Raw genomic sequence first — 26,836 nt, 5'->3', positions numbered from 1 at the left:
AATCTTTCTTCTTTATACTTCGTGTTTAGTGTTAGATGTTACAGGATTTGCCACTAATGTATTTTTGAAAGTGTTACAAATCGATCACGTGGTTGGCCTGGTTGACGCAGTTGGTATAGCGCTGGCCTTCTAAGCCCGAGGTTGCGGATTCGATCTCGGGCCAAGTCGATGGCATTTAAGTGTGCTTAAATGCGACAGGCTCATGTCTGTAGATTTAGTGGCATGTAAAAGAATTCCTGCGGACAAAATTCTGGCACACTGGCGACACTGATATAACCTCGTCAGTTGCGAGCGTCGTTAAAAAAAAAACTTTTTTTTTCGTTCACGTGGTACGGGAAGTTATGCCTCATAATTTTATAAAGTAACGGATATTCTCACTCTACTCTAAATAATAGTAAACATTAGATATAAAAATGACATTTAATTTTTTTCTAACATAAGTAGGCCTTCGTGTTTAGTGTTAGGTGTTACAGGATTTGCCACTAATGTGTTTTTGAAAGTGTTACAAATCGATCACGTGGTTGGCTTGGTTGACGAAGTTGGTATAGCGATGGCCTTCTAACCCCGAGGCTGCGGATTCGATCTCGGGCCAAATCGATGGCATTTAAGTGTGCTTAAATGCGACAAGCTCATGCTGTAGATTTACTGGCATGTAAAAGAATTCCTGCGGGACAAAATTCCGGCACACTGGCGACACTGATGTAATCTCGGCAGTTGCGAGCGTCGTTAAAAAAATATTTTTTTTTTTTCGTTCACGTGGTACGGGAAGTTATGCCTCATAATTTTATAAAGTAACGGATATTCTCACTCTACTGTAAATAATAGTAAAAATTAGATATAAAAATGGCATTTAATTTTTTTTCTAACATGAGTAGGCCTTCGTGTTTAGTGTTAGGTGTTACAGGATTTGCCACTAATGTATTTTTGAAAGTGTTATAAATCGATCACGTGGTTGGCCTGGTTGGCGCAGTTGGTATAGCGCTGGCCTTCTGAACCCGAGGCTGCGGATTCGATCTCGGGCCAAGTCGATGGCATTTAAATGTGCTTAAATTCTACAAGCTCATATCTGTGGATTTACTGGCATGTAAAAGAATTCCTGCGGGACAAAGTTCCGGCACACTGGCGACACTGATATAACCTCGGCAGTTCCGAACGTCGTTAAAAAAATAACTTTTTTTTTTCGTTCACGTGGTACCGGAAGTTATGCCTCATCATTTTATAAAGTAACGGATATTCTCACTCTACTGTAAATAATAGTAAAAATTAGATATAAAAATGGCACTTAATTTTTTTCCTAACATAAGTAGGCCTGCGAGCAATCGGATATCTCCTGCGTGCTAGCGTTAGGAAATTGATTTCAAATGCATTCTATGGAGATTTCTTTAAACTTGTGTGTTAGTCAAGGTTCCAGTCACTTGCCAAAGCTTTCTAACACTTGACATCTCGTACTGAAAAATAGAAATTTTGAATTATTCAAGAACAAAAATTTATAAAAGTAGATACGTGATAAAGTTTCATTTTTTAATGACCAGATGATATTTCATAAATAAAAGAACAAAACTACAGACTTCTGTTCTTAAAATATCGGACGAAATGTATGATTATACACGTAAAATGTCAACATCAAAGACGAAGACAGCGTTCCGAAAAAATGTTTTATGAAAGTGAATGTGGGTAATAATTTTAGATCAAGTTTCGAATGTTGGTAGGTACATACGAGTCTCTGTCTGAGGCATTTGCAATTCGCTGCGGACGCAAGGATATGCACTATCACCTTTACTTTTTAACTTCGCTCTAGAATATGCCATTAGGAAAGTCCAGGAAAATAGAAAAGGTTTGGAATTGAACGGATTACATCAGCTACTTGTTTATGCGGATGACGTAAATATGTTAGGATAAAATCCACAAACGATTAAGGAAAACACGGGGATTTTACTTGAAGCATGTAATGAGATAGGTTTGGAAGTAAATCCCGAAAATATAAAGTATATGATTAAGTTATGTCTCGTGACCAGAACATGGCCTAGTAGAAAATGGAAATATACAAAAATTTGTTGTTTGAAAAGGTGGAAAAATTCAAATATCTTGAAGCAACAGTAACAAATAGGCCTATATGTTAAATGAACAGACCGTCGACCACCTCCTTTTCGAGTGCCCGAAAAATGGACAAAGAAAGACTAGCATTCCAGCGGGAAATGTTAAGAACAACTGGCAAATGGACTTTCACAAAGCATAAACTAATGCAAGAACATGCGCATTCATTTATAAACTATGCCAATGCTATAAATTTAGACGAGTAAACTTAGGATAATTGAATGTAGGATAGATAAGAGTAGACGCTAACTTAGATATAGTGAAAGACTCATATTTTCACAACAAAATAACAAACCTACATACGTCTAGAGAGTGATAGAAACAAGGCAGAATGTATTATATTGTAAAAACAGAGCTAGCAATGCATGTAATGAAACATGCTATTCAACTATTAAGAACAAAATGCTAAATGGCACTCCAGAAGAAATTAAACACATAATAAATATGAAAAAATTCCTGTTATTATTCGGTTCAGAAGCTTTTGCCATCCATTCTGCTCTCAAATAAGTTGAAAGTTAGAATTTATAAAACAGCCATAGACCTATTACCGGTTGTTCTGTATGCTTGTGAAATTTGAACTCTCACTTTGAGAGAGGAACAGAAATAAAGGTTGTTCGAGAATAAGGTGCTTAGGAAAATATTTGGAGCCAAGAGGGATGAAGTTACAGGAGAATGCAGAAATTTATACAACGCAGAACTGCACGCATTGTATTCTACACCTGACATAATTAGGAGCATTAAATTCAGACATTTGAGATGGGCAGGGCATGTAGCACGTATGGGTGAATTAAAAAATGCGTACTTATAGAGTGTTGGTTGGGGGACCTGAGGGGAAAAAAACTTTTGGGGAGGCCGAGACGGATGGGAGGAGAATAATTAAAATGGATTTGAGGAAGGTGAGATATGATGGTAGTGAGTGGATGGCGGGCTTAAGTGAGGGCGGCAATGAACGTCCGGGTTCTCTAAAAGCCATTTGTAAGTAAGGTAACTACATACGATGTGATAATGCACATGATAGAAATCAATTAATTTATCGTATTTATAGGTCTTACATTGGCATTAGTTATTTGAGATGTGGAACAAATAAAAAAATTGTACAATAATATGTAATAGCCTATATAATATGCAGATTAATTAAATTTACAAGCATGAAGTGTAAAACATGAATAGTGAACTCCTATATTATACGAGTTGAGATTAAATAGCCTAAGTTCACCTTCAGATGATGTGTCTGAGTTGGTATGGAATAAAAGCGTGTAAAGTATGTCGTTCTAAAGATATTCATATCCTTAATATAGGATAAGAATCTTAATGCATGGCAGGCAAAGTTCAATTTAGGAGTATTTTAGCCTAATCGATGTGTTTTTTCCAGTTCAAGATGTTATCCAATTCCAAATCAGGAAACTTTGTGTATGGAGATTGTTAGAAGTTAATTCCATTTAATATAATACTGTAGGAAAACTCAACACTATTACGTGTACTAAATTTTATTACACTAGTTTTTATCGATATTACGTGCTAGTTTATTTGCACTACACGAATCATTCAATAAATTTAACACCATATTAGAAGTGTTTATAGAGTGATAAATATTGTTTATTTGAGATAATGATACTTGTATTATGTTCAAATACCAATTACTTGGGACTATTGCACTTTTATTACGTCTGAATACTTTTCACCAATAAAACGGTACGGAACGACTGGCTGCTTACCCTACAATTTTTATCATCTCCTTAGCATTTGTTTTTATCTCCTCGCTAGTTTTTGTTTTGTATCACTTCCCTAGCATTTGTTTCTTTGTTTGCAACATTTACTTTAAATAATTGTATAGTTTTTAACATGATTAAAGTTTAGCCTATTTCATCATCGTTAATTAAAAAAGTTCTATCATTTATCTTGGTTATATTATTTATGTTATGTTATAGCTACTTTCTATGAGATTATGGATATTAATGTTTATTGTATTGTAGGTTTACTCTTGGTTGAGTGTTAGAGAAGGGCCTATGGCCTTAACTCTGCCAGGTTAAATAAAACCATTATTAATATTATTATTATTATTATTATTATTATTATTATTATTATTATATATAGAGTCCACACCTGTGGAGTAACGGTCAGCGCGTCTGGCCGCGAAACCAGGTGGCCCGGGTTCGAATCCCGGTCGGGGCAAGTTACCTGGTTGAGGTTTTTTTTCCGGGGTTTTCCCTCAACCCAATACGAGCAAATGCTGGGTAACTTTCGGTGCTGAACCCCGGACTCATTTCATCGGCATTATCACCTTCATTTCATTCAGACGCTAAATAACCTAGATGTTGAAACAGTGTCGTAAAATAACCCAATTTAAAAAATATATATTATATAGACTACATCCTACTATCACGTTCAAGCAAAACATCTCCCCCCCCCCCACCAAAATAACTACGACCGTACTCTGTGAGGAGTTTTCTTGCCGCTTTTTTCACTTCATTACATTAAAATTTATTTTAAGTATCCATGAATAGGCCTAATTCTGATTGGCCTGTGTTACCTCTATTAATTGTAAGTATAGATTTAATATTAATAGATAAAGCGCTTGCCTGTTGATGCGGAGCTGCGATCAAGCGCGGATTCGATTCCTGCTTGGGCTGATTACCTGTTTGGGTTTTTTCCGAGGTTTTCCCCAATCGTAAAGCAAATGTCAGGTAATCTTTGGCAAATCCTCGGCCTCATCTCGCTATCATCAATCCTATCGACGCTAAATAACCTCGTAGTTGGTACAGCGTCCTTAAATATCCAAGTAAAACATTATATATAATTTAATGTCTGGTAGAAGAAATAGTGATCTTCCTAATAACAAGGAATTTCTTTTATAAGAAATTGTGAAATAACTTTTGTTATACGATTAATAGTGTAGGACTATCTGGTGCAATAATGATAAATAGGGCTAGGATTTTGATAACCTACAAATCATGAAAAAAGTCCTAAAAACAATGCATTTATGACCTAAAAATCTTTCAAAAATGCCCTTAAAATACCCTAAAAATTGATCTTAAATAATTGCCTTAGTAGGAAAAGAGGGTGTGTACTGCTTAATAAGTATTTAGACTAGTAATTAAATTAAATTTTACATATTTTTTTCTAAGTAGTACACTTTAATTATTTTATCTGATGTAGTTTCTATGTATGATCGTTTACCTCTGCGTCGGCATGTGGACAGCAGTCAGCTGATCGATCTTGGCCCTTCATGGGCTGTAGCACCATGGATTTACTTTACTTTTAGTTTCCGTGTAGTCTACCATAAGGCCACTCTTATCTGGAACTAGCAGGTATAGAGGAGTCTATATTCGAGGGGTGGTTGGACTGATCCATTATGTGGGGTGTACTACGTTTTAATGGCAATATTTGTGTAGAAAAACGATTAAAATATTATACAAAATAATGAATATTAATGGACAAAATATGTAAAGAAAATATCAAAGGAAATAGACATTATTTTACATTAATAATGGGGATTTATGGCCAAAATCAAATGAAAATGCCTAAAAAATGACCGAATAAAACAAAAGATGCTCTTATGAGTTGAGACAGGCAAAAAATGCAAAAAAAAAAATGCCGTAACAATTATGTCTTAAAACACTCAGTTTATCACATAACACACAAATATTAAAACAGCAATGTTTCTGGCTTACTGGAAAAAAGATGAAATTTCATCAAAATCCTAGCCCTAATGATAAAATACGAATCTGAGCATTTGTTTTACTGATTACATGCTGAAGCGAATCGAGACACTAAATAAGTAAATCCATAATACGGTACATAATTTCCTGACGTAAAGAAATTTAAAACCTTATATGTAGCACTTAATTTTCTCAGTAATATGTTCAAATTTCTGTAATTGAATTAAAGGACAGCATTTTAGTCTCCATTATTGCTTTTCAAAATGACTTTAATTTAGGATTTCATATAGGAAAGGAACAGAAAGAAATTTAAAGCAAATGAATTCCACCCTTCCGCTAAATTATAGAATATTTGGACACTGTCCAATGAGAGAATTCGTACGTAAAAGTAGAGAAAGAAATTCCTGCATCATCGAAATTTCTGCCAGCATTATTAGGGTTCTGAAAAATAATGTCACTATCAAAATACTCATATTTCATCTTTACAGAAACTGTTTATTTTTAGCAGTAAAAGGAAAATAAGCATATTTCTTCGCGTTTGGAAAACAAGAACAGCAGGAAGGAAAGGATAGAAGGAGACGGAAAGATATTCTAGGAGAAAATGTCGTCGTATATTCATATAACCATATCGTGTTGAACTCTACTCAGCAGTATGTGATTTCTGAACTGCGAAGCTGTGTAACAACCCATAGGCTTGTCTGTGTACACTTAAGTTTAAATAGCGCATATACAGGGCTTGCAGAGTAAATGGAACCTTATTCTTGTCTCATTATATGCGATAGCTTTAATTTAGGTTACACAATGACTCTGGATGGCATATTCACAAGGTGTGAAAAGGTATAGTCGCCACACCTTTGCTATAGGTACCGATGCTTTCGAAAAGTAAGTTTACTGTCATGTTCCCTCGTGAATTATTACACAAATCATTGTATTCAATTTATATAGGCCTACAGTGTTTTATTTGTGATATCAATCCACGCTACATTTCTAATTCATCTCAGTTCATTAAAAGTTTGTCTACTTTTTCTTTAAAATTGATAAAAAAAACGGGAACGTTGGAAAGAAATAAAAGTTTTTAGGCGTAAGTATATATAGGTCTATTCCATATTTTCATTTTTTTTGCTTTATTTTGAAATTTATGATCATTTTTTCGAACCTTGCAACCAAATCTGAAACTTGCTATTAAACTGTAATTCGTTGTAATCTTAAAATTAAGTATAAGTATGATCATGATAATAATAATAATAATAATAATAATAATAATAATAATAATAATAATAATAATAATAATAAACATGTAGGCCCATTAAGAATTGTGACGATTAAATTCTAGAGGGACACAAATTAAATTGTGGAACCAAAAATAAAGTTTTAAGATCATTAAATACAAGAGGATTCAGAGCTAAAATTTTGAAATTTTTATTTTTATTTATTTCTTTTTGGCGGCCGGGTAGCTCAGTTGGTAGAGCAACTGGCTACGGACTGGAAGGTCCGGAGTTCGATCCCCAGGTGGTGACAGGATTTTTTCTCGTTGCCAAACTTTCAGAACGGCCCCGAGGTTCACTCAGCCTCCTATAAAATTGAGTACCGGGTCTTTCCCGGGGGTAAAAGGCGGTCAGAGCGTGGTGCCGACCACACCACCGAGGTCATGGAAAGCATGGGGCTCTACCTCCATCCCCCCAAGTGCCTTCATGGCATGTGACGGGGATACCTTTATTTATTTATTTTTACTTTCATTCTTAAAATACTGCACCTTTTTTTTTTCCGTAAAATATCATCAATTTTGTCCTGCGATCATTTTAAAGCCCTGGCGGAGTAACATATAGTACAGGAGTTTTATACGGTCAGTACAAAGTACATGCTGTTTCCTTTTTTTTTTCTTTCTTTCTTTTTTTCTTTTTTTCTCCATATGTATAAAATGCTTCTTACATCACAAATGTTGTTCTATCACTCTGAAACCCTCACGATATGCTCATGAATGTATGGATAATTGAATTTGTTCTGGATTTTAAAGTGAATTTGGATTTTTCACATGTTAAAATTACAAACTTAAACAAAAATTGTGAACTAAAAGTTTCGAAAGTTTAGAAAGATCTGCTATGAATATATTATCACAACAAAATTCAGAGCAATTAATTTTCTAAGCTTGTAGTAAAAAGTAAACGAATTTCAGTTCAAAAAATTAAATTGCAACGTAAGGAACATTAAGTTATATATGTGAGGATACAACGAATAATAAAAAAAAATAAAATAATTAATAAATGAAAAAAACTTTTTGATTTATGAATTTGAAATTTGGCACAATAACACATGTTAACTATGTTAACTAAGATAGGAATTTGAAAAAAAAAATCCTTAAAAGAATATTATACAGTATAACTTCAACATCTCAGTCCTAACAATTCAACTTAGAAACGGACGGGTGCTATGTTACCTAATGGATCATTCTAGTATCTGTCGCCAAATATCATAAAGAATGATCAATTACGAAACTATTCTACACTGAAAAACCCGTTGGTTTAATCAGATGTCGAGACTTGTCTTGTGGAAGAAAGAGCAGACGAATAAACACAAAGATAATGATATAAGTTGACTCGTGAATACCTCTGATTTTATTAGGTCCATATCCAATACATATCGCTATAATTTCCTATTTCATAACTACAAGCAACGAAAGTATTACAGTTTAGCTTTGTTATGATTATATAATGTCGACCTTAAAATGATGTCCAGAACTCGTTCCAGTGCAGTTTGACAACCGCTTCAGTAATATGTGTTAATGCTATTGCCTTGTAGCGGTTGTGTCTAGCCGAAATATCCATTCCAGATGTTTGAAAGAGCAGAAACTTTCTCTTTTTTAACAAACGGTTTCTTGAACACTATCTCACGTGTATATCTGCCTCCTTTTGGACCTGTTATATTTCCTCTTTCTTTATGTGATTGTTTCTCTCCTTTTACCAAAAACTTAATGGGTTAAATGTGTTTTTTATTGCTTTTCCAGAGTCTTGTTTCTTTTGTGTTGTTATTCCGTTACTTCTGTAATAGCCATTTTTATTGCTCTGGACACACTTCCCCTCCCCCTGGTCCTGGTCAGCTGCTGATGTAAGGGTGTATGGCCTCTTACGGTTATCCACGCAATTCTCTGCCACAAAGCTTCAACCCCTTTCTGTGGTGAAAGTTTCCGAAGGCACCTCACGTTTTTAAGGGTTGAATTTTTGCGAGAAGAATAGAATTTTTGCTGAAAAGAAAGGAAAGGAAAGGGTTTTTTTTTTTACCTTGTAGATTTCACTTTAAACTGTTCTTCCTCTTAAAGGTTTTTTCAAAGAATCCGTGGAAGAATTCTGACCATAGTTCGACCTGGGTTTCCATCTAGTGAAAACATACGATTTCTCTTCTTTTTACAGCAGAATGTTCCCCATATTTCTTTCTTGAGACAGTTTCATATGCCTTCTTATGTGAAACTCGATACTTCTGACCACGTTTCATGAGAAAAGTTTGCAGAAGTTAGATTCCATAAACATTAACATGGCATTATATGTAGATAGTTTGTAGGGTTAATGTTGACAAGGGAAAGTTGTGATTTTGACAATAAATTTCGCCAGTTTCCACCTATAACACATTACCAGTCTTAATCTTAAGGAGTTAGGTACCTACAGCTTGCAACAGTAAAATTTTGGAAATATTCAACCTTTTTTTCCTCCATTATTGTATCTTGTATAATAATGAAAATTAGTATGTGTAAAACACTGTTTTTCTGCTATATTAAAAAATATTTTTACGGTTTTTTTTTTTTTTTTTTTTTTTTTTTCCCCTTCAAAATGGTTGCAGTTCACTGTGCAGTGCTGAAGCTTTTCCCTCATAACTGAAAAACTATCCAACATTCTGTAATGAAATTTTTTGTGTGTATTTATGCATGTCATATCTACAATATAATGCAAAATCACTTCTTTACCTTTGATAGATTGTCTGATAAGAAATAAATTCATGGTCAAATATCAGTATTTTCTTTTAACACAAAATAAAAAAAATAAGGGGTTAGGTACAGCTTTCAATAGCAAAATTTTGGAAATATTCAACCTTTTTTCCTCCATTATTGTATCTTGTATAATAATGAAAAGTAGTATGTGTAAAACACTGTCCTTCTGCTATATGAAAAAATATTTTTACGATTAAAAAATATATACCGGTTATATATATTTTTTTCAAAATTCAAAATGGTGGCAGTTCACTGTGCAGTGATGAAGATTTTCCCTCATAACTCAAAAACTATCCAACATTCTGTGATGAAATTTTTTGTGTGTATTTATGCATGTCATATCTACAATATGATGCAGAATCACTTCTCTGCCTTTAATAGATTGTTTGATAAGAAATAAATTCATGGTCAAATATCAGTATTTTTTTCTAACACAAAAAAATTTATTAAGGAATGTAATTGAAAGAGCATGATATTGTAAACATGAGTTTCAGCAATAAAATAAAAGAGAGAGAACATGAAAAGTTAAAAATTTTTTGAGTTATGAGGGAAACGCCATTTTGAATTTTGAAAAATATATAAATAAATTTTTAAATAGTAATTTTTTTTTCATATAGCAGGATAATGTTTTACACATACCAATTTTCATTATTGTACAAGGTACAGTAATGGAGGAAAAAAATGTTGAACATTTTCAAAAATTTTACTGCTGTAAGTTGTACCTAACTCCTTATGAAGTAGCGTAATTAACTACAACACACAGACCTATGTGATTTTATAAACAGGTGGACAATGTTTTGAGGGTTAGCAGAGTTCTCTCGCAATAAATCGGTATAAAAGAAACAATTGTTGAGAAGTACAGTATAATCGTACTTCCCGCTTACGTATGAGATCACTTACATTAACAAGTAATACATTTTACAGTTCAACGACATCATATCAAGTTAGCGATCAAATTAATTACTGTACATTACAAAGCTATTACTAGAGGTACTACTTTGTGACAAAGAAACGGACGCGTAGTCGTTCAGAAACCTATAAAACCAACATAAATTACAGGAAGAGTTACATTAGGTTACCGGTAGTTGGGATTACTTCTTTGGTGATTCTCACGTTTATTTTAAAGAACCGGTTGTGTGTATATTTGTAGTTACAATCACCGTCCATCCTTTTTAATCTCCACTTCATGTAAAAAGACATACGTTAATTTTGTTTACCTGTAACATTATAAGAGAGCGACTGGGCTTAGGCCTAATAATCTTGTGATTTAGAAGTCTGTACCAACTGTAGTGGGTCTCTATACTTCACTGTTGGAATGTCATACAGTTTATCTCTGGGAAACATGACGGTACAAATTAAGAAACAAGAAAGTAACTACATGTATTTTATGGAAAAGTACTGTGTCCGTGCGTTTCTAATGGACAAGTACAGTATTGGTGAAAGTTTTTATGGGCAAGTACAGTATCAGTGATATTTTTAGTGGATATAGGGTAAAGTGCCTATTTTGGTGATACCTCTAATTCCGTGATATTTTTTTAAAAATTGAATGTCAATCAAACCTTTGCCGTTCAACCATAGCTCTAGATATCTTTTTCGAAAGATTACATCTTTCGCCTACTTTTGAGACATCGGTGAACTTCCTAGCAAGATACCCAACCCCGTGACATTCAATGGAAAAACCGTATCACGGAATTAGGAGTATCACGGAATTAGGCAACTTTACCCTATACAATATCTGTGTTCTTTTTTTTATGGAAAAGCACAGCGTCGGTTTTTATTTTTGGTGAACAGATACAGTATCGGTGACATTTTTGTTGACCAAGTACGGTATTGGTGAAATTTTTGGTAAACAAGATCAGTATCATTGCTATTTTTGGTGGATAAACACAGTATCAGTGATAGTTTTAATGGAAAAGTAGAGGATCGGTGACGTTGTTAGTGGATAAATAGTGTTGGTGATAGTTTTAGTGGACAAAGCAGTATCAGTGACTTTTTGCTTGAAAAGTACAGTATCAGTGCTATATTTGGTGGACAAGTACAGTACCGGTGATATTTTTAATGGACACTTTTAGAGGAGTATCGGTTAACATTTTTAGTGGACAAGTAGGTAGAGTGTGGGTGACATTTTTAATGTACGAGTACAGTACAATATCGGTGGCATTTTTTATGGACATATAAAGTCTTCGATTTTTTTTATATGGTGAAGTACCGTATCTGTGGTGTTTTTGGTGTGAAAATATAGTATTGATGGCACTTTGTAATTGAAGAGTGCAGTATTTGTTGTATTTTTGGTGAGTAAATACCAGTGTCGGTAGCATTTTTTGGTGGACAAGTAGGCATATAGTATTGTGATATTTTTGTTTGTGGTGGACTAGTGCAGTACTTCCTTTTGCCATGCGATTATTAAATTATTCTCCTTTATTTAAAGTTAAAGAAAGAAACAGAAAACCAGTGTATAATAATAATAATAATAATAATAATAATAATAATAATAATAATAATAATAAGGCATATAGTATTGTGATATTTTTGTTTGTGGTGGACTAGTGCAGTACTTCCTTTTGCCATGCGATTATTAAATTATTCTCCTTTATTTAAAGTTAAACTTAAAGAAAGAAACAGAAAACCAGTGTATAATAATAATAATAATAATAATAATAATAATAATAATAATAGTGATAATAATAATAATACGGAAATCTGTTGCCATCAAAGAGACTGGATTGTTTTATGATTGTCCTGTGATGCCTCTGCGGTGGCTCTGCGTTGTGCCAATTCCACTTCCAGGGAGATCCGCAATATGTAGATGTCTAGTGTATATGATGAATATTATTATATTATTATTTATTTATCGAATTGGTTAGTAAATTGATTATAGAATCATTAACCTTCAAAGAAAACAACAAGTGAACAAACATTAAGAAACAATTTTATAGAAAAAACATCTTCCTGGCTTCCCAATAGCGTTCCACTTCTGCGAGTGACTGTAGGTCAGGACATACTGAAAAGTGATGTCGGTCCATCTCTGTATTAGAGTTAGTCTACACAGTTTGCAAGATGATGGCTCCATTATCCAAAAACGGAAGAGGTGTTTCACTAGTAAATAATGCCCTGTTGTTAGACGAAAGAGTGCGACTGCCCTTTTTCTTGGGTGATATGAGATAGTAATATTATTATAGTGTTATTATTATTATTATTATTATTATTATTATTATTATTATTATTATTATTATTATTATTATTATTATTATTATTATTATAGACTTTTTTACACATCTAAAATTTTGAACATCTGCTTAAAGTGAGATCAGAGGACCTATATTGTTGCAGTCAACTGTCCGAAGACAGATTGGAACCTCATAAGTGATACCAATAAGCCACTACTCATGGGGCAACTAGGAGATAATGGTGTATGGTGGCCAATTCCTTTCCCCCTCCATTGTATACATCGCTGACAGTAACATATTTCAGTAGTCAGACTTACGATGTAGGGCCTATACAAACAATAACTTATTGTTATTCCTCTCACAGATTTCGGTTAAGTGAGACGTTGACTACTGCCCGATAATAGATGTACTGTACATATCAGCTAGAATCTCAGTCAGAGGATACGCCTACAGTTAATATTTTAATAGAGTAAAGGAACTATTATAGATTTTGGCCTCCGTTTGAATATTTTGAAGTGCTAATGTGGATTATCTAATTCAGGCCTGCACAAACAGCGCTCAACGAGGAAGAGGAAGATACGTCAGAATGACATAGACTTGCTATAGCTAGGTAGAAGAGAGGGAAACGACCACTCAGTTATCTAGTGGAGTGCAGTGCGTAGGCCTATTCTCAGTAACTGTTTCACGTTGCTTACCTACTGCTACAGTACAGTATGGAGGAATCTAAAAGACGGAACATAACATTTAACGTCTAACGATTTACAGCTCGAACTTATTGATCTTCAATGTGACCTAAGGGCTAAAGATCGTTTGAATAATACTACTAGCCTGGTTGAGTTTCACAAGACTAAACATTAGCAATAATATCCACGACTACACAGGCTGGCTGTGAAAATGATTGCTATGTTGGCTCAACATTTATATTTGTGAGCAACTTTACTGTTTTCTATAATCAACTTTAATAAAGGCAGACATCGAACATCTGTAACTGATGTTTCATTACGATCAGTAGGCTACTGTTCCTTTCAGCTGCCAACAGCATAAAACCTCGTTTTGATGTACTGATAAGTCAGAATATAACAAAATGATATTGTACATTTAAGTAGCTATAGAATTTCTATTACTTCTGTAAATAAATATGTCTTTATTAATTAATAATAGTCTAAGATAGTTTTGCAAAGACTGAACGGGAATTAATTTCATAAGCACTCGTAATAGCACTTCCTTTTGTGTATATTTTGTACGAGATCACCCCTTCTTCCAGTCCACCTTATACAGAGCGCAGCTAATATCTGCATTCCGCTCATGAGCTGTGAGCCGGCTCGGAGAGCGCAAACCTTGTGCAGGCCTGATCTAATTACTAAATTAAAATATAAATTGGATTGTATAAATAGTGACATGAAATGAAACCTGTGTAACTTATTGGCTAACACCGGCAAAGTATCAAGCCATTCTGTAACATTCTGCTTTTCTACAGCCTACCACACACACACAGACACACACTACAAAATTGTAACCGTTACAATTGAAATAATGTTTATTAGAAAGAAAGGATAGTTTAGGATTTCTGTGTTGTTACAGACGTAATATGCATCTGTGTTTACTTCGCGTTTCCATTAAGGAATATTTACTGCGACCTGTAAAACCAACGCGGCACTGATTCCAGCCTTAAAACTAGCCGATAATGCATTCACAGTAAATGGAACGTCAGCCAGCGGTAAACAAAATAGATTTAGTGGATTCACAAATATGTTATTATTACTCCACTGTAAATTAAAATTTAGCTTATGGCAGCTAATCCCCACATCACCGAAATGCTTTCGGAGTCTTTTCTCAAAGAAGTTATGCAAGCATTACATAAATGTTTAGAAAGTCTCTTATGTACGTTACAGTTCCCAATACGGCTTAATGTAATATTGCCTTTGTTTCTGCTTTTAACAATGGCTTCATGAATCCACAACATGAATAAGATACGATACTTTTATTTACTGCGGTATCGTGTTAAGGCACTTTCATAAATGCAAAGGTACAGGTAAATTACTTTCTGAAACATTCTGTTAAATTTATAGAAGACCTATAAGCTATCTTTGTTTATGCTCAACCATGCCGAAATGTAGTAATTATACACCTGGCAGCAGCCCTTTAATGAACCTCGTTAAAGTACACCTATTCATTAAAGTTCAGGTGTTCCACCAATCAGAAAATACCATTGTAGCAATATGAAAGCGAAAGTATCGATTATTCTCGGATATGCAATCGAAAGACAACAATAAATCAATAAATCACCTATATTTGAAATAAAGTCAGTTCTGTTACTATAATAATTAGCGTTAATTGTAAATAATATTTAAATAAATTCAATTTGTCATCTCGTTTTTCAATGTCAAGGTCAATGTCGACATCTGTTTCTCGGAAAAAAATCAATACTTTCGCGTCTGCGCACATCTCACAATTTACGAGGTATTGCACAAGGTCAGTTCCGCTCCTCAGTCAGATAAGAATAATATGAATACTTATGAATAATTTCAAGTTAGAAACATGGTCGAGTATAAAAAGTCGTATGAAATTTGATTATAATGGTAATTAAGACGCTGGTATGAAAATTATGAAACTCGCGTCTTAATTACTACCATTATAGGCTCGTTGCATAATGTACTATTATACTTCTTGTGAAAACTGTTATAATGTTGCCTTCATAGGATTTACTTGCTTATAGAAATTAACTACATGTTTAGCTATTGCATTGGTGTCAACCGTTGTGAAGTAACGGGTAGCATGGTCGTGAAATGAGCAGGCCCGAGTTCAAATCCTGGTTGGATTTTCGGAGTTTTCTCTCAACCAATTGAAGCAGAATTGCTGGTAACTTTCGGCGTTGAACCTTGGACTTATTTCGCCAATATAATGACACTTCCCTCTTTCATCATCCTTTCTCAGACTTCGGACTTGCCCCGATGTAGAGTCGCGCTGCGGGCCGCCACTGAACTTGGACCTCATGGTATGTGGTCATTAGTTGCTGGTTGTAGTGCTATGTATTGTGGGCGCGATTGTTTCCCCCAGCCTTTATAGCTGGTCTGCGAAACCAGATTTCGCTACCTAGCGTAGTTCCCCAGGTTTATTATGATGCTGGGTGGGCATCGGTCCCATACAATGGCCAAAACTTCATGAGAAAATGTTTTCCCTTATGAGGACTCGAACTAACGCTTATTCCGTAACTCGAGTTCTAGGCAAGACGTAACTCTCAGTAAAAAGTACAGGTAAATATGGACTTTATTAACGCAGTAAAACAGTACATGTTAATTTCGTATCATGTTACTGAAAATCTTGTCTGCCTGCATTTAGGTATAAATAACAAGCATCTCGTTTTAAAATATATATTCTCTTTGAGTTCTTGGGACTTGTGAGGCAAATATTGCCTTCCTTACGGGGTTAGGTACAGCTTACAGCAGTAAAATTTTTGGAAATATTCAAAATTTTTTTCCTCCATTACTGTATCTTGTATAATAATTAAAATTGGTATGTGTAAAACATTGTCCTACTATATGAAAAAAATATTTTTACGATTAAAAAAATTATTTAATTTTTTTGGTTTTTTTTCAAAATTCAAAATGTTGGCAGTTCACTGTGCAGTGATGAAGCGTTTCCCTCATAACTAAAAAATTTGTAAATTTTTCATGTTCTCTCTCTTTTATTTTATTGCTGAAACTCGTGTTTATAATATCAAGGTCTTTCAACTACATTCCTTAATAAATAATATATTTTTTTTTATTTTGTGTAATATAAAATACTGATACTTGACCATTTTTTAAAATGAATTTATTGTTTTTTTATCAGACACTCTATCAAAGGTAGAGAAGTGATCTTACACCATATTGTAGATATGACATTCATAAATACACACAAAAAATTTCATCACAGAATGTCGGATAGTTTTTGAGTTATGTGGGAAACGCTTCATCACTGTACAGTGAACTGAATTTTGAAATAAAAAAAAATTAAATAATTTTTTTAAATCGTAAAAATATTTTTTCATATAGCAGGACAGTGTTTTACACATACTAATTTTCATTATTGTACAAGGTACAGTAATGGAGGGAAAAAATGTTGAATATTTCCACAATTTTACTGCTGTGAGCTGTACCTAACCCCTGAAGTAGAAATAGTACTTATTTTTCTCTTAAATATCTCTACAGGCACAAATCGTACTGCCAGAGATCAGGATGCGAACTTCCAATTTAATATTATTCTTTATAGAGTATACAACATACCCTGTTACTTTCTCTTGTCTAAAATAGGAAATCAGCCACATTTTGTTTTATTCATTGTCACGGTTGTTGCGAATGGTGATGTCAGGTTCAATTTTTCAGTAATATAACTTCTTCTTATTCGCAACATACTCACTGAACGATCATTTTCATCTTATTGTCAGTAACTTATTTTTCTCATCGAAATGAACTTAAAGCGCACTTGACTTAATATGTCGATTTTCTTTAAGCCGATATTTTACGATGAGTTGACGCGGTGTAACGTGACGGGATTTGATGGAAACATCTGTGATAATAATATCAGTTACGTGTAACGATGCATTTAAAGTAACATTATTCAACCAGCTCTGATTGGTGATCGTGCTAGACTCGGCTACAATAAATAAGAGCTATGTCGTACACAGAGAAACAGACTTTACCAGTCATTCCTGCTTCCTGAATATCTATCGCTGAAATAAAGAGAGAAAGTTTACAAACATTTGTAGTTACATATTTTTAGGCGGAGGATATAGTATAGAAATGACAATAACTTTGTCTCTGTGATGAGAATTTTTTCTTCATATAGGCCTAGGCACACATGAGAATGAGATTAGATTTTGTCCACTCACATCTTTTATTTTTAACTATTAAATATAACCTAGTGGCATACTGTTAATACTAATAAGATTCACCGCTGGTTTTTGGTTACATTTGGAATACATTTTGCAGGAGAAGCAATTGAAAGTTTGAAATGCTTAGCGCTCAAAAGCTTAACTGTGATTTTCCGATCATTACTGGACAATGACTATCACTGTTAATGCCATATAACTTTCTATGTACATTCTATATGTCTTAAGCTATGCATTGACAGTCTTGGTTCATTTTCGACAAGAAAGTGACATCCATCATTCTTGCAGTGGACTCTTCATATTTGAGACTCATTTGTTTATTCTCGCATGATAAGGGGCACCATTTCAGTTTTTCCTTGGGAGAACAAGATATTTTAGAGAACATCTCATAGGGTATAGGCTATCACATGGCGTACCCCACCCCATTTCCTCTGAAATGAACTACTTTCTATACCGTAAATTGGGGTAATCTTGACCATGAAAAAAGGATTTAAAGCAAGATATCGGATGCATTGAACATATTGTACAAGTTAATTTTATTTTCTCCAATTTCTTAAGTATTTTTTTATTTTCAAACAAAAATAGTGTTGATATGGTTATTATATTTGTTTATTGTTCAGGTTTACCCCACTTTACGGTACGTTTCCATTTCCACGCATAGGCCTAGTTTTAACTTCATATCCTGCTTACCTATACAATACGTAATTTACATGAACTACTGTTGAAATGGCATAGGTGTGAACAAACGAACACAAACAGTTTTATTGATAATGAAGTTTTAATTTCAGTTAACAAAAAAATGCACTGTTATTTACAATAGGTGACTACTACTAATGTAGCAAAGGATAAAAATGTTTGAGTAAAGGTATAATTGCTCGTCTTGTATTCTTAAGCGTTTATAGAAATGTAATATTCTAAAATTAAAAGTACAGTTCTCTCAGTTTTTTCTTTAGCGGTACTACTCAATTATCAATTTCTTTTTAACTCGGGAGAGCTATCGGTGTAGCTCGGTCGGCTAAGGCGCTTGCCTGCCGATCCAGAGTTGCGCTCGGGCGCGGGTTCGATTTCCGCTTGGGCTGATTACCTGGTTGGGTTTTTCCCGAGGTTTTCCCCAACCGTAAGGAAAATGGCAGGTAATCTATGGCGAATCCTCGGCCTCATCTCGCCAAATATCATTTCGCTATCACCAATTTCATCAACGCTAAATAACCTCGTAGTTGATACAGCGTCGTAAAATAATCAAATAAAAAAGAAAAACTCGGGACGGGGTAATTGCCCCTCTGCCCCAAATTACTCCTTTTCACAAGATCGACAAAAGAAGAAAACAAACTAAAAAAATAGCATCGCATCTTCACTGATTGATCCGGGTTGAACTCATAGTGAGGGAATTTCGTTTAATGGGAAGGAAAAGTTTGGCACTGATAAACTCTTAAGTTACTATAAGGCACTGAAATCGTAAATGTCTCTATTCACCACCATGCGTTATAATTTTCGGTCATATTACGTGTAGTGAATCGCAATAACGGCTTTAAAAGCACGATTGAAATTTGGACGGAGTTACACAATAAGAGACCAACCGCCAAAAACCTGTTTTCGAGAAACTGGTCATTGAAATAAGTCTGATTTTTATGGAATATTTTATGCAGGAAGTATTGTGACATTCATACTATTGCAAAACATAGCATAAATAATACTAAAATAAAGGCTAACCGATTTTAATAGCAGACTAGCAGCTGATTTAATAATGCAAAGCAAAATAAATTTTATGCAATAAACGAATTTTGCTTATAAATAGCAGAAAAATGCAGATATCGCATTTTTTATTTTTTCCGAGTTATATAATTCAGCCAGTAACATATTTGTGCAAATGTCTCAATTTTTTCAAATTGTCGATTGGTCTATTTTTGCGTAACTCTCTCCATTTGTTTTATTACCGAAAAATATGCTGGATATTTCCCGGGTGTAGGGAGGGACCTCAACGCTATACGACCTACTTGCAGGCTGTTGCGTTCTTTAAAAATGATACTGTACTTGGAGTAGGAGCATTTGATTACAGAAGTGAGCATAAAATATTTATTGTTCCTTCAAAGATATTTTCCTATCTGAATTTGTGTACCCTAATAGATCCTGTAGATGTAATTGCACGACAAAATCTCTTACATGTGTGTATCTTCTTGTTGGCAGGTCCCAACGGATGTCCGAGACGCAGAGGTCGCCAGACTTACACGCGTTTCCAAACGTTAGAACTGGAGAAGGAATTTCATTTTAATCATTATTTGACCAGAAGGCGAAGAATTGAAATCGCCCACGCTCTCTGTCTGACAGAAAGGCAGATTAAAATCTGGTTCCAGAACCGAAGAATGAAATTGAAGAAAGAACTGCGAGCCGTAAAAGAAATCAACGAACAGGCCAGAAGAGAGAGGGAAGAACAAGATAGGCTTAAACAACAGCAGCAAGAAAAACAGCAAAAACATGAGCAGCAGCAACAACAGCAACAGCAGCATCATAGTATCAGCCATCATCATCACGAACAACATAAGCTTGGATTGGATAAGACATCTGGAGCCGATCTCCTGAAGGCGGTGTCGAAAGTGCCGACATAAAGGGTCTTCAAGCAACTACTTACCTTCCAAATATAAACTAATATTAACTCTAGACTTCTAGATACTGATTGCGTTGACTTTATTTTCATTGTGCTCCGAGTATTGTTGTAAGTTAAAAAAAAAAATATTGCAGCTCCAGTAGTAATATTTGCAATTTTTTTTAAGTTCTTGGGTTTAAATGTGATGTGAATGAGGGCGAATTTACTTTGTGTTAATCAAGAATCTGATAAATCCGATGCCGATACTTGGGAGCGTGTTTGTGAGAATTCAATTCCATTATTTTTAGTGGATTCTCACAGAGAATTTTTTTCAGTGGAATAAAATAAATACGTATAAAATGATCACTAAAACTATGCTTTTCTTGATATTAAGACTTTTCGTAATACATACATCAAGCTACAAATTGTAATTGAAGTTACAGGTTCAGCGTTAGCTGAAGATGGATGTAACAGACTTGAAAATTCTGTAAATGATAGCGAGTGTCATATGAAGATTTGAACAATTGTACACTTAAATCATGTATGGAAGAAGGACATCTTCAACGGCGGGAACTGTTAGCTGTTTTGTAATAATATTTCTTCCTCTTTTTTTTAAATAATAATTCAAACGAAGAGGAAATATTGTCGAGTGTTAGTTTACTGTGATACTAGCCAAGTGAGATCTGGAATGAAGAATACAATTTCGCGATGTGTTGAAGAATTGATGTTAAGTCAACATTGAATTTGAACTAATCCCACCAGCACTTGAAAGCAATATCTTAAAATTCTATACGTAATATAAAAAAAGGACTCATTTAAAAGGAGGTCTCAAGTATGCTCGACAGTTTGGTGGGGATAAACATCAGAAATATCAACGACGTGTGTTTTTAAAGACCAAACAAATACGAGAGAACATGCGTTGTGTTTCAACAGACGTTTAGCGGATTGTTTTGATATGTTTTTAGTTGATAACATTTCAAATGCTACGACATTATTATTGTTTTGTTTGTTAAAAAATGAAGATTAAGATTGTGGGGTAAAGTTACGTTTTTTTTTTCTCTAAATATCGGGAGAAAGAAAAACTAAATTTAACCCACAGTAAAGGCGTTACAGAATGTCAGTTATTTCAGTTATTTTTTCGACATTGTCTCACTTGACTTGCTCATTAAGTTTAATTACATTATCGCGTTGATTTTTGATTAACAAGTGTTAGCATTTCAAAATCATTAAACAGTGTTAAGTCATACATTTTTAATATTGTATTTTGTAAATATATTATTATAATTGTGTTCATGTTTGATAGTTACAAAATTTGCATTCGTTCATATTCTTCGTCGTGGCATCATTTTTTTAATGTTGGCAATTGTAGTTAATTCTTCGTTATAGTTTGTTTAGAATAACGAAGTTGTCATAATAACCAATCTTGAAGAGGAATGTACATATAGTATTTTTCTCGAAAAGCTCTTTCATTTTTATGCAAACTATTTGCACACAAATAATTTTTGGTTGTTTCACTGGTCTCAAGACCTAACTTGCCATTACATTTATAGATCAAATTTATTCCCATAGTATTTTTATTTGTTTTGTTACGTTTTTATACGTAAAAATTAAATCATTTTAATTCTATTTTAAATTTTAACGTGAAATTACACATTTTTCTTCCATTCTGTTATTGTAACACAGATGTTAAACATTCTTATTCAGGATTTAAAAGTCCAATTAGTTGATTACAATAATCACCAATTCTTTTTTCTCGTTATTGTTTCATATCATTAACTTTCTAGAAAATTTTAATTTGTTTTGTAATTGGATTTATAATTGTTTTGATATATATTCAGTATAAAGCTTTGCGATGGAAGTTCATTTATAAAATAAATAACCACAAAAAGACACAATCGCAATAATAATTATTATTCATATGATCGGATTGAACTTACGAAAGTGCAATATGACATTCTCTCAATATAGAAAGCACCATCTCCCATTCTGTTTAAGTATTTTCAATCCATTGTGCTTGAATGATAGAAATAAATACATCAATTCTAATTATTTCTGTTGCAACATAATCTGTTAAAACTTCGACATAAGTTCGTTTAATTTATCTTCATGAAGTTCAGTTCAAAGAACTGTGGTTCGCAGTTAACTTTATTACCACCAATATGATACATGCCGTGAAATATATTTTCAATAAGGTACATAATTTTAGGTAGTTCTAATTTCCTTCACCGCTGAATGGAAATGTTATTTTAGGCTTACTTTTTAATTAGCGTCATTAAGTTTTAAATCGTAAAGCAGTTTTAATTTTTAAATATACCAATAAATTTTTATATAGAATTTTGCCGGGGATGGTGCAAACAGATATAAGAAATAACATTCTGGATAATGTCAAAGATGAGAAATATCCGGACTAACAGTATCTCATTTCAATGAGGATAAAAAACAACTCAAGTATAAAAATTACTAGAGTACATTATACGTAATTTGGTGTCAGGGTAGGTCATTTCAAAGTAGGGATGTATTTAAAGATAAATTAAATACAGTTCTTAGATACAAGAATTTCAAAACATAACAAGATAAATGAAAATTTTTTTGTCTCTCCAATTTTTTATCTGTCGTGTTCAGTAATGTATTATAGCTTATAAGGTGTTGTGAAATTGTTTGTACGTATGTAGGTAGTTAACTTCCATGCGAGTGGTGTGCGAGTATTATGTGTGAATGAGGGCGATATACCAGTTCATAATGTATCCCCAGCGTCATTAAGATATCCGCAGTCATCTTGTACTCTTAAAAAAAAAAAAAGCTATTACGCTGGTAGATTGAATTATTTCAAGCAATCTGTTAGATCCTATATTAGGATCTAAATTCTTAAAATAATAATTACTAACTATTGTTACAGTATTGTATAGGTCTTCTGATACTGCAAGATTTGAAAGAAACCCACATTTGATCTGTACTAATCTGTCGACATCCATGTTGGTTCCTATAGAATGTATAAATATACGAGATTCCGGATGAGAAATTTTATGTTAGGGAAACAGGATCTCCGGTTTCGCGACTTGTCCGGTAGGTAGCAAGCACAGTCTGCGGCGATCGCAGCTTGGTTGACCGGCATACGGATTCGTTCACTTTCGGGGTTAAATTGTTCCGCACCAAGTAGTAACTTCGTTACAGTTATTAAAATGTAATTACTTCTATAAACTTGTGACATATAAAAAATTCTTTGTGAGTGCTATCGTATTTTTTCTAACGCCAGTTATTAGTCTCTGCATTTCAAAATCAGTCACTACGTTACGAATTCTTTCGCCATCTTCCGTTATTTATTAGACTCATACTCTGTTTCAGTTTTTTAAAGGCTGGTCCACAATAAAACGGGAACGGAAACGACAACTAGAACGATAACGGAAATATTGTTAAAATAAATGTATTTAAATATGAGCATTCACAATTAAATTTCACGTTCCCGTTCCCGGGCTCCGGCAAGCTTCTCATTAATTGTGAATGCTCACATTTAAATACATTTATTTTTAAAATATTTCCGTTCTCGTTCTCGTTTTCGTTGTTTCCGTTTCCGGTTTATTGTGGACCAGCCTTGGTGTCCATATAAACTGAATCACTGTTTTATAAAATTTGTTAAAATAAGGAATCTATCAGAATACTTCGCAATCATCTTAGGACAGAATCATTTTTCAGGTTATGATCTTTCGATAGCACAATAGACTAAATAAACTAAGGTAACAGAAGGTTGTTTTCTGCGTAAAAATGTTATGAACAAACTCTGTAAAATTAATGCTTACTGTTATATGCATTGCTCGCCAGTTATTCAAATGAAATTAAGTTTATTTCTTTACATTTCCAATATAATTTCGGATGAAAATAAAATTTCTAACTATAGGCCTAAGCCTAGCGTAACTTAAAGGGTATATTAACTGGTGTTTCATTATCTTTGTTGACATACACTTACAATCGTAGTCACTTCTCAAAACATATCAAGCGCAACAGTAAGTAAATCTTAATTGATTCAATTAGTAATATCTGTAACAAGTTTAATAGAACTCTAATTTGCAACAACAAGCTACAGCATTCAATAACGGCGGCTATTTTTAAAGTAAGGATGTCTTGGTTTTCCTCAGTGAGAGCAATAAAGGCATATGCTGGTGTGTTTTAATAAAAGTTGCTACTTGTAACACTTTATTTATTTACATTTCCGATACAAATCCGGATGAAAATAAATAGAATTTCTAACTATAGCATAACTTAATGATTCGCTTATTAGCTTTGTTCACATACTTACACATACAACCGTTGTCGCTTCTCAAAACAAATCAAGCGCCATAGCAAGTAAATCTCAATTGATTCAGTTAGTACTATCTGTGACAAGTTAAAAAAAAAGTACTATCTGTGACAAGTTAAAAAAAAACTAATTGGCAACAACAAACTGTAGCATTCAATAACAGCGGCTATTCTTTTAAAGTACCTAACGATGTCTTGGTTTTCCTCAGCGAGAGCAATAAAGGCATATATTGGTGTGTTTTAATAAAAGTGTTACTCATGATATTTTATTTATTTATATTTTTGGTATAAATCCGGGTGAAAATAAATACAATTTCTAACTATACATAACTTAAAGGGTGTAAATGATTTGCTTATTAGCTTTGTTGACATACTTACAGATACAATCGTTGTCGCTTCTCAAAACAAATCAAGCGCCATAGCAAGTAAATCTTAATTTATTCAATTAGTACTATCTATGACAAATTTAATAAAACCCTAATTTGCAACAACAAACTGTAGCATTCAATAACAGTGGCTATTCTTAAAGTACCTAACGATGTCTTGGTGTTCCTCAGTGAGTGCAATAATGGCATATACTGGTGTTTTAATAAAAGTTGCTACTTGTAATATTTTATTTATTTACATTTCCCATATAAATCCGGATGAAAATAAATACAATTTCTAACTGTAGCATAACTTAAAGGGTGTAAATGATTCCCTTAGACTATTAGCTTTGTTGACATTCTTACTCATACAACCGTTGTCACTTCTCAAAACAAATCAAGCGGAATAGCAAGATTGATTCAATTAGTACTATCTGTGACAAGTTTAATAAAACTCTAGTTTGCAACAAAAAACTGTAGCATTCAATAACCGGCTATTTTTAAAGTATCGATGTCTTGGTTTCCCTCAGTGAGTGCAATAAAGACATATACTGGTGTGTTTTAATAAAAGTTGCTGCTTGTAATACTCTTATTTTATTTATTTACATTTCCGATATAAATCCGAATGAAAATAAATACAATTTCTAACTATACATAACTTAAAGGGTGTAAATGATTTGCTCATTAGCTTTATTCACATACTTAGGCTACACATACAACCATTGTTACTTCTCAAAAAAAATCAAGCACATTAGCAAGTAAATCTTAATTGATTCAATTAGTACTATCTGTGACAAGTTTAATAAAATCCTAATTTGCAGCAACAAACTATAGTATTCAATAACAGCGGCTATTCTTAAAGTAACGAAGTCTTGGTTTTCCTCAGTGAGTGCAATAATGGCATATACTGATGTGTTTTAATAAAAGTTGTTACTTGTAATACTTTATTTATTTACATTTCTGAGACAAATCCGGATGAAAATAAATACAATTTCTAACTATAGCATAACTTAAAGGGTGTAAATGGTTCGCTTATAATCTTTGTTGGCATATTTACATATACAAAATTTATTGTCGCTTCTGAAATAAAATCAAGCGCCATAGCAAGTAAATCTTAATTGTTACAGTTAGTATTATCTGTGACATTAATAAAACCATAATATATTTACAACAACAATCTATAGCTTTCAATAACAACCATTGTTCTTTAAAATAACGATGCCTTGGTTTTCTTCAGTGAGTGGAATAAAGGCATATACTGGTGTGTTTTAATCAAAGTTGCCATTTGTAATATTTTATTTACATTTCCGTTACAAATCCGGATGAAAATAAATACAATTTCTATCTATAGAGTAACTTAAAGGATGTAAATATTGTAAATGGTTCGCTTATCTTTATTGACATGGTTGTACATGCAACCGTTGTCACTTATAAACAAACAAGGCGCAGTAGCAAGTAAATCTTAATTATTACTATTGGTATCATCTGTAACAGGTGTAGTAAACCCTGATTTACAACCACTGTTCTTAAAACAACGAAGTCTCGATTTTCTCATCAGTGAGTGCAATAAAGGCATAAATTGGTGTGTTTTTAACAATAAATTGTTTCTACTTCTAATATAGCTTACGCAGGGTTACTTAATATATTTCTTCTTTTCCTTAAATCGTAAGTTTTCCAATAGGGAAGAATGGCAACTCCGTGAGTTTAGGACCTCTGCACTTCACTGCCCTGCTGTTGTTGATTTTAATTGATTAACAAGAAACCAATGTTATAGTAAATGCAATAAACTAATTGATTGTAAACGGGGGTTCGTTACACTTGACGACATGTGATT

At 33.5% G+C, this 26,836-nt stretch overlaps 1 protein-coding gene across 1 annotated transcript in view; it reads left to right on the top strand.

The window, feature by feature from the left end:
- Positions 1 to 21,938, top strand: part of LOC138694717 (homeobox protein abdominal-A homolog) — a 381,396-nt gene extending 359,458 nt beyond the window's left edge. The window contains exon 3 of the mRNA XM_069818706.1: positions 19,951 to 21,938. Coding sequence (XP_069674807.1) covers positions 19,951 to 20,369 — 419 coding nt within the window. The 3' untranslated portion in view covers positions 20,370 to 21,938. The remainder of the gene's footprint in view (positions 1 to 19,950) is intronic.
- Positions 21,939 to 26,836: the final 4,898 nt, after the last annotated feature.

The sequence above is a fragment of the Periplaneta americana genome, chromosome 2 (genome assembly GCF_040183065.1).
Source record: "Periplaneta americana isolate PAMFEO1 chromosome 2, P.americana_PAMFEO1_priV1, whole genome shotgun sequence".
In the NCBI taxonomy this organism is placed as follows: Eukaryota; Metazoa; Arthropoda; class Insecta; order Blattodea; family Blattidae; genus Periplaneta; species Periplaneta americana.
This window is presented reverse-complemented; position numbering and strand designations above follow the sequence as displayed.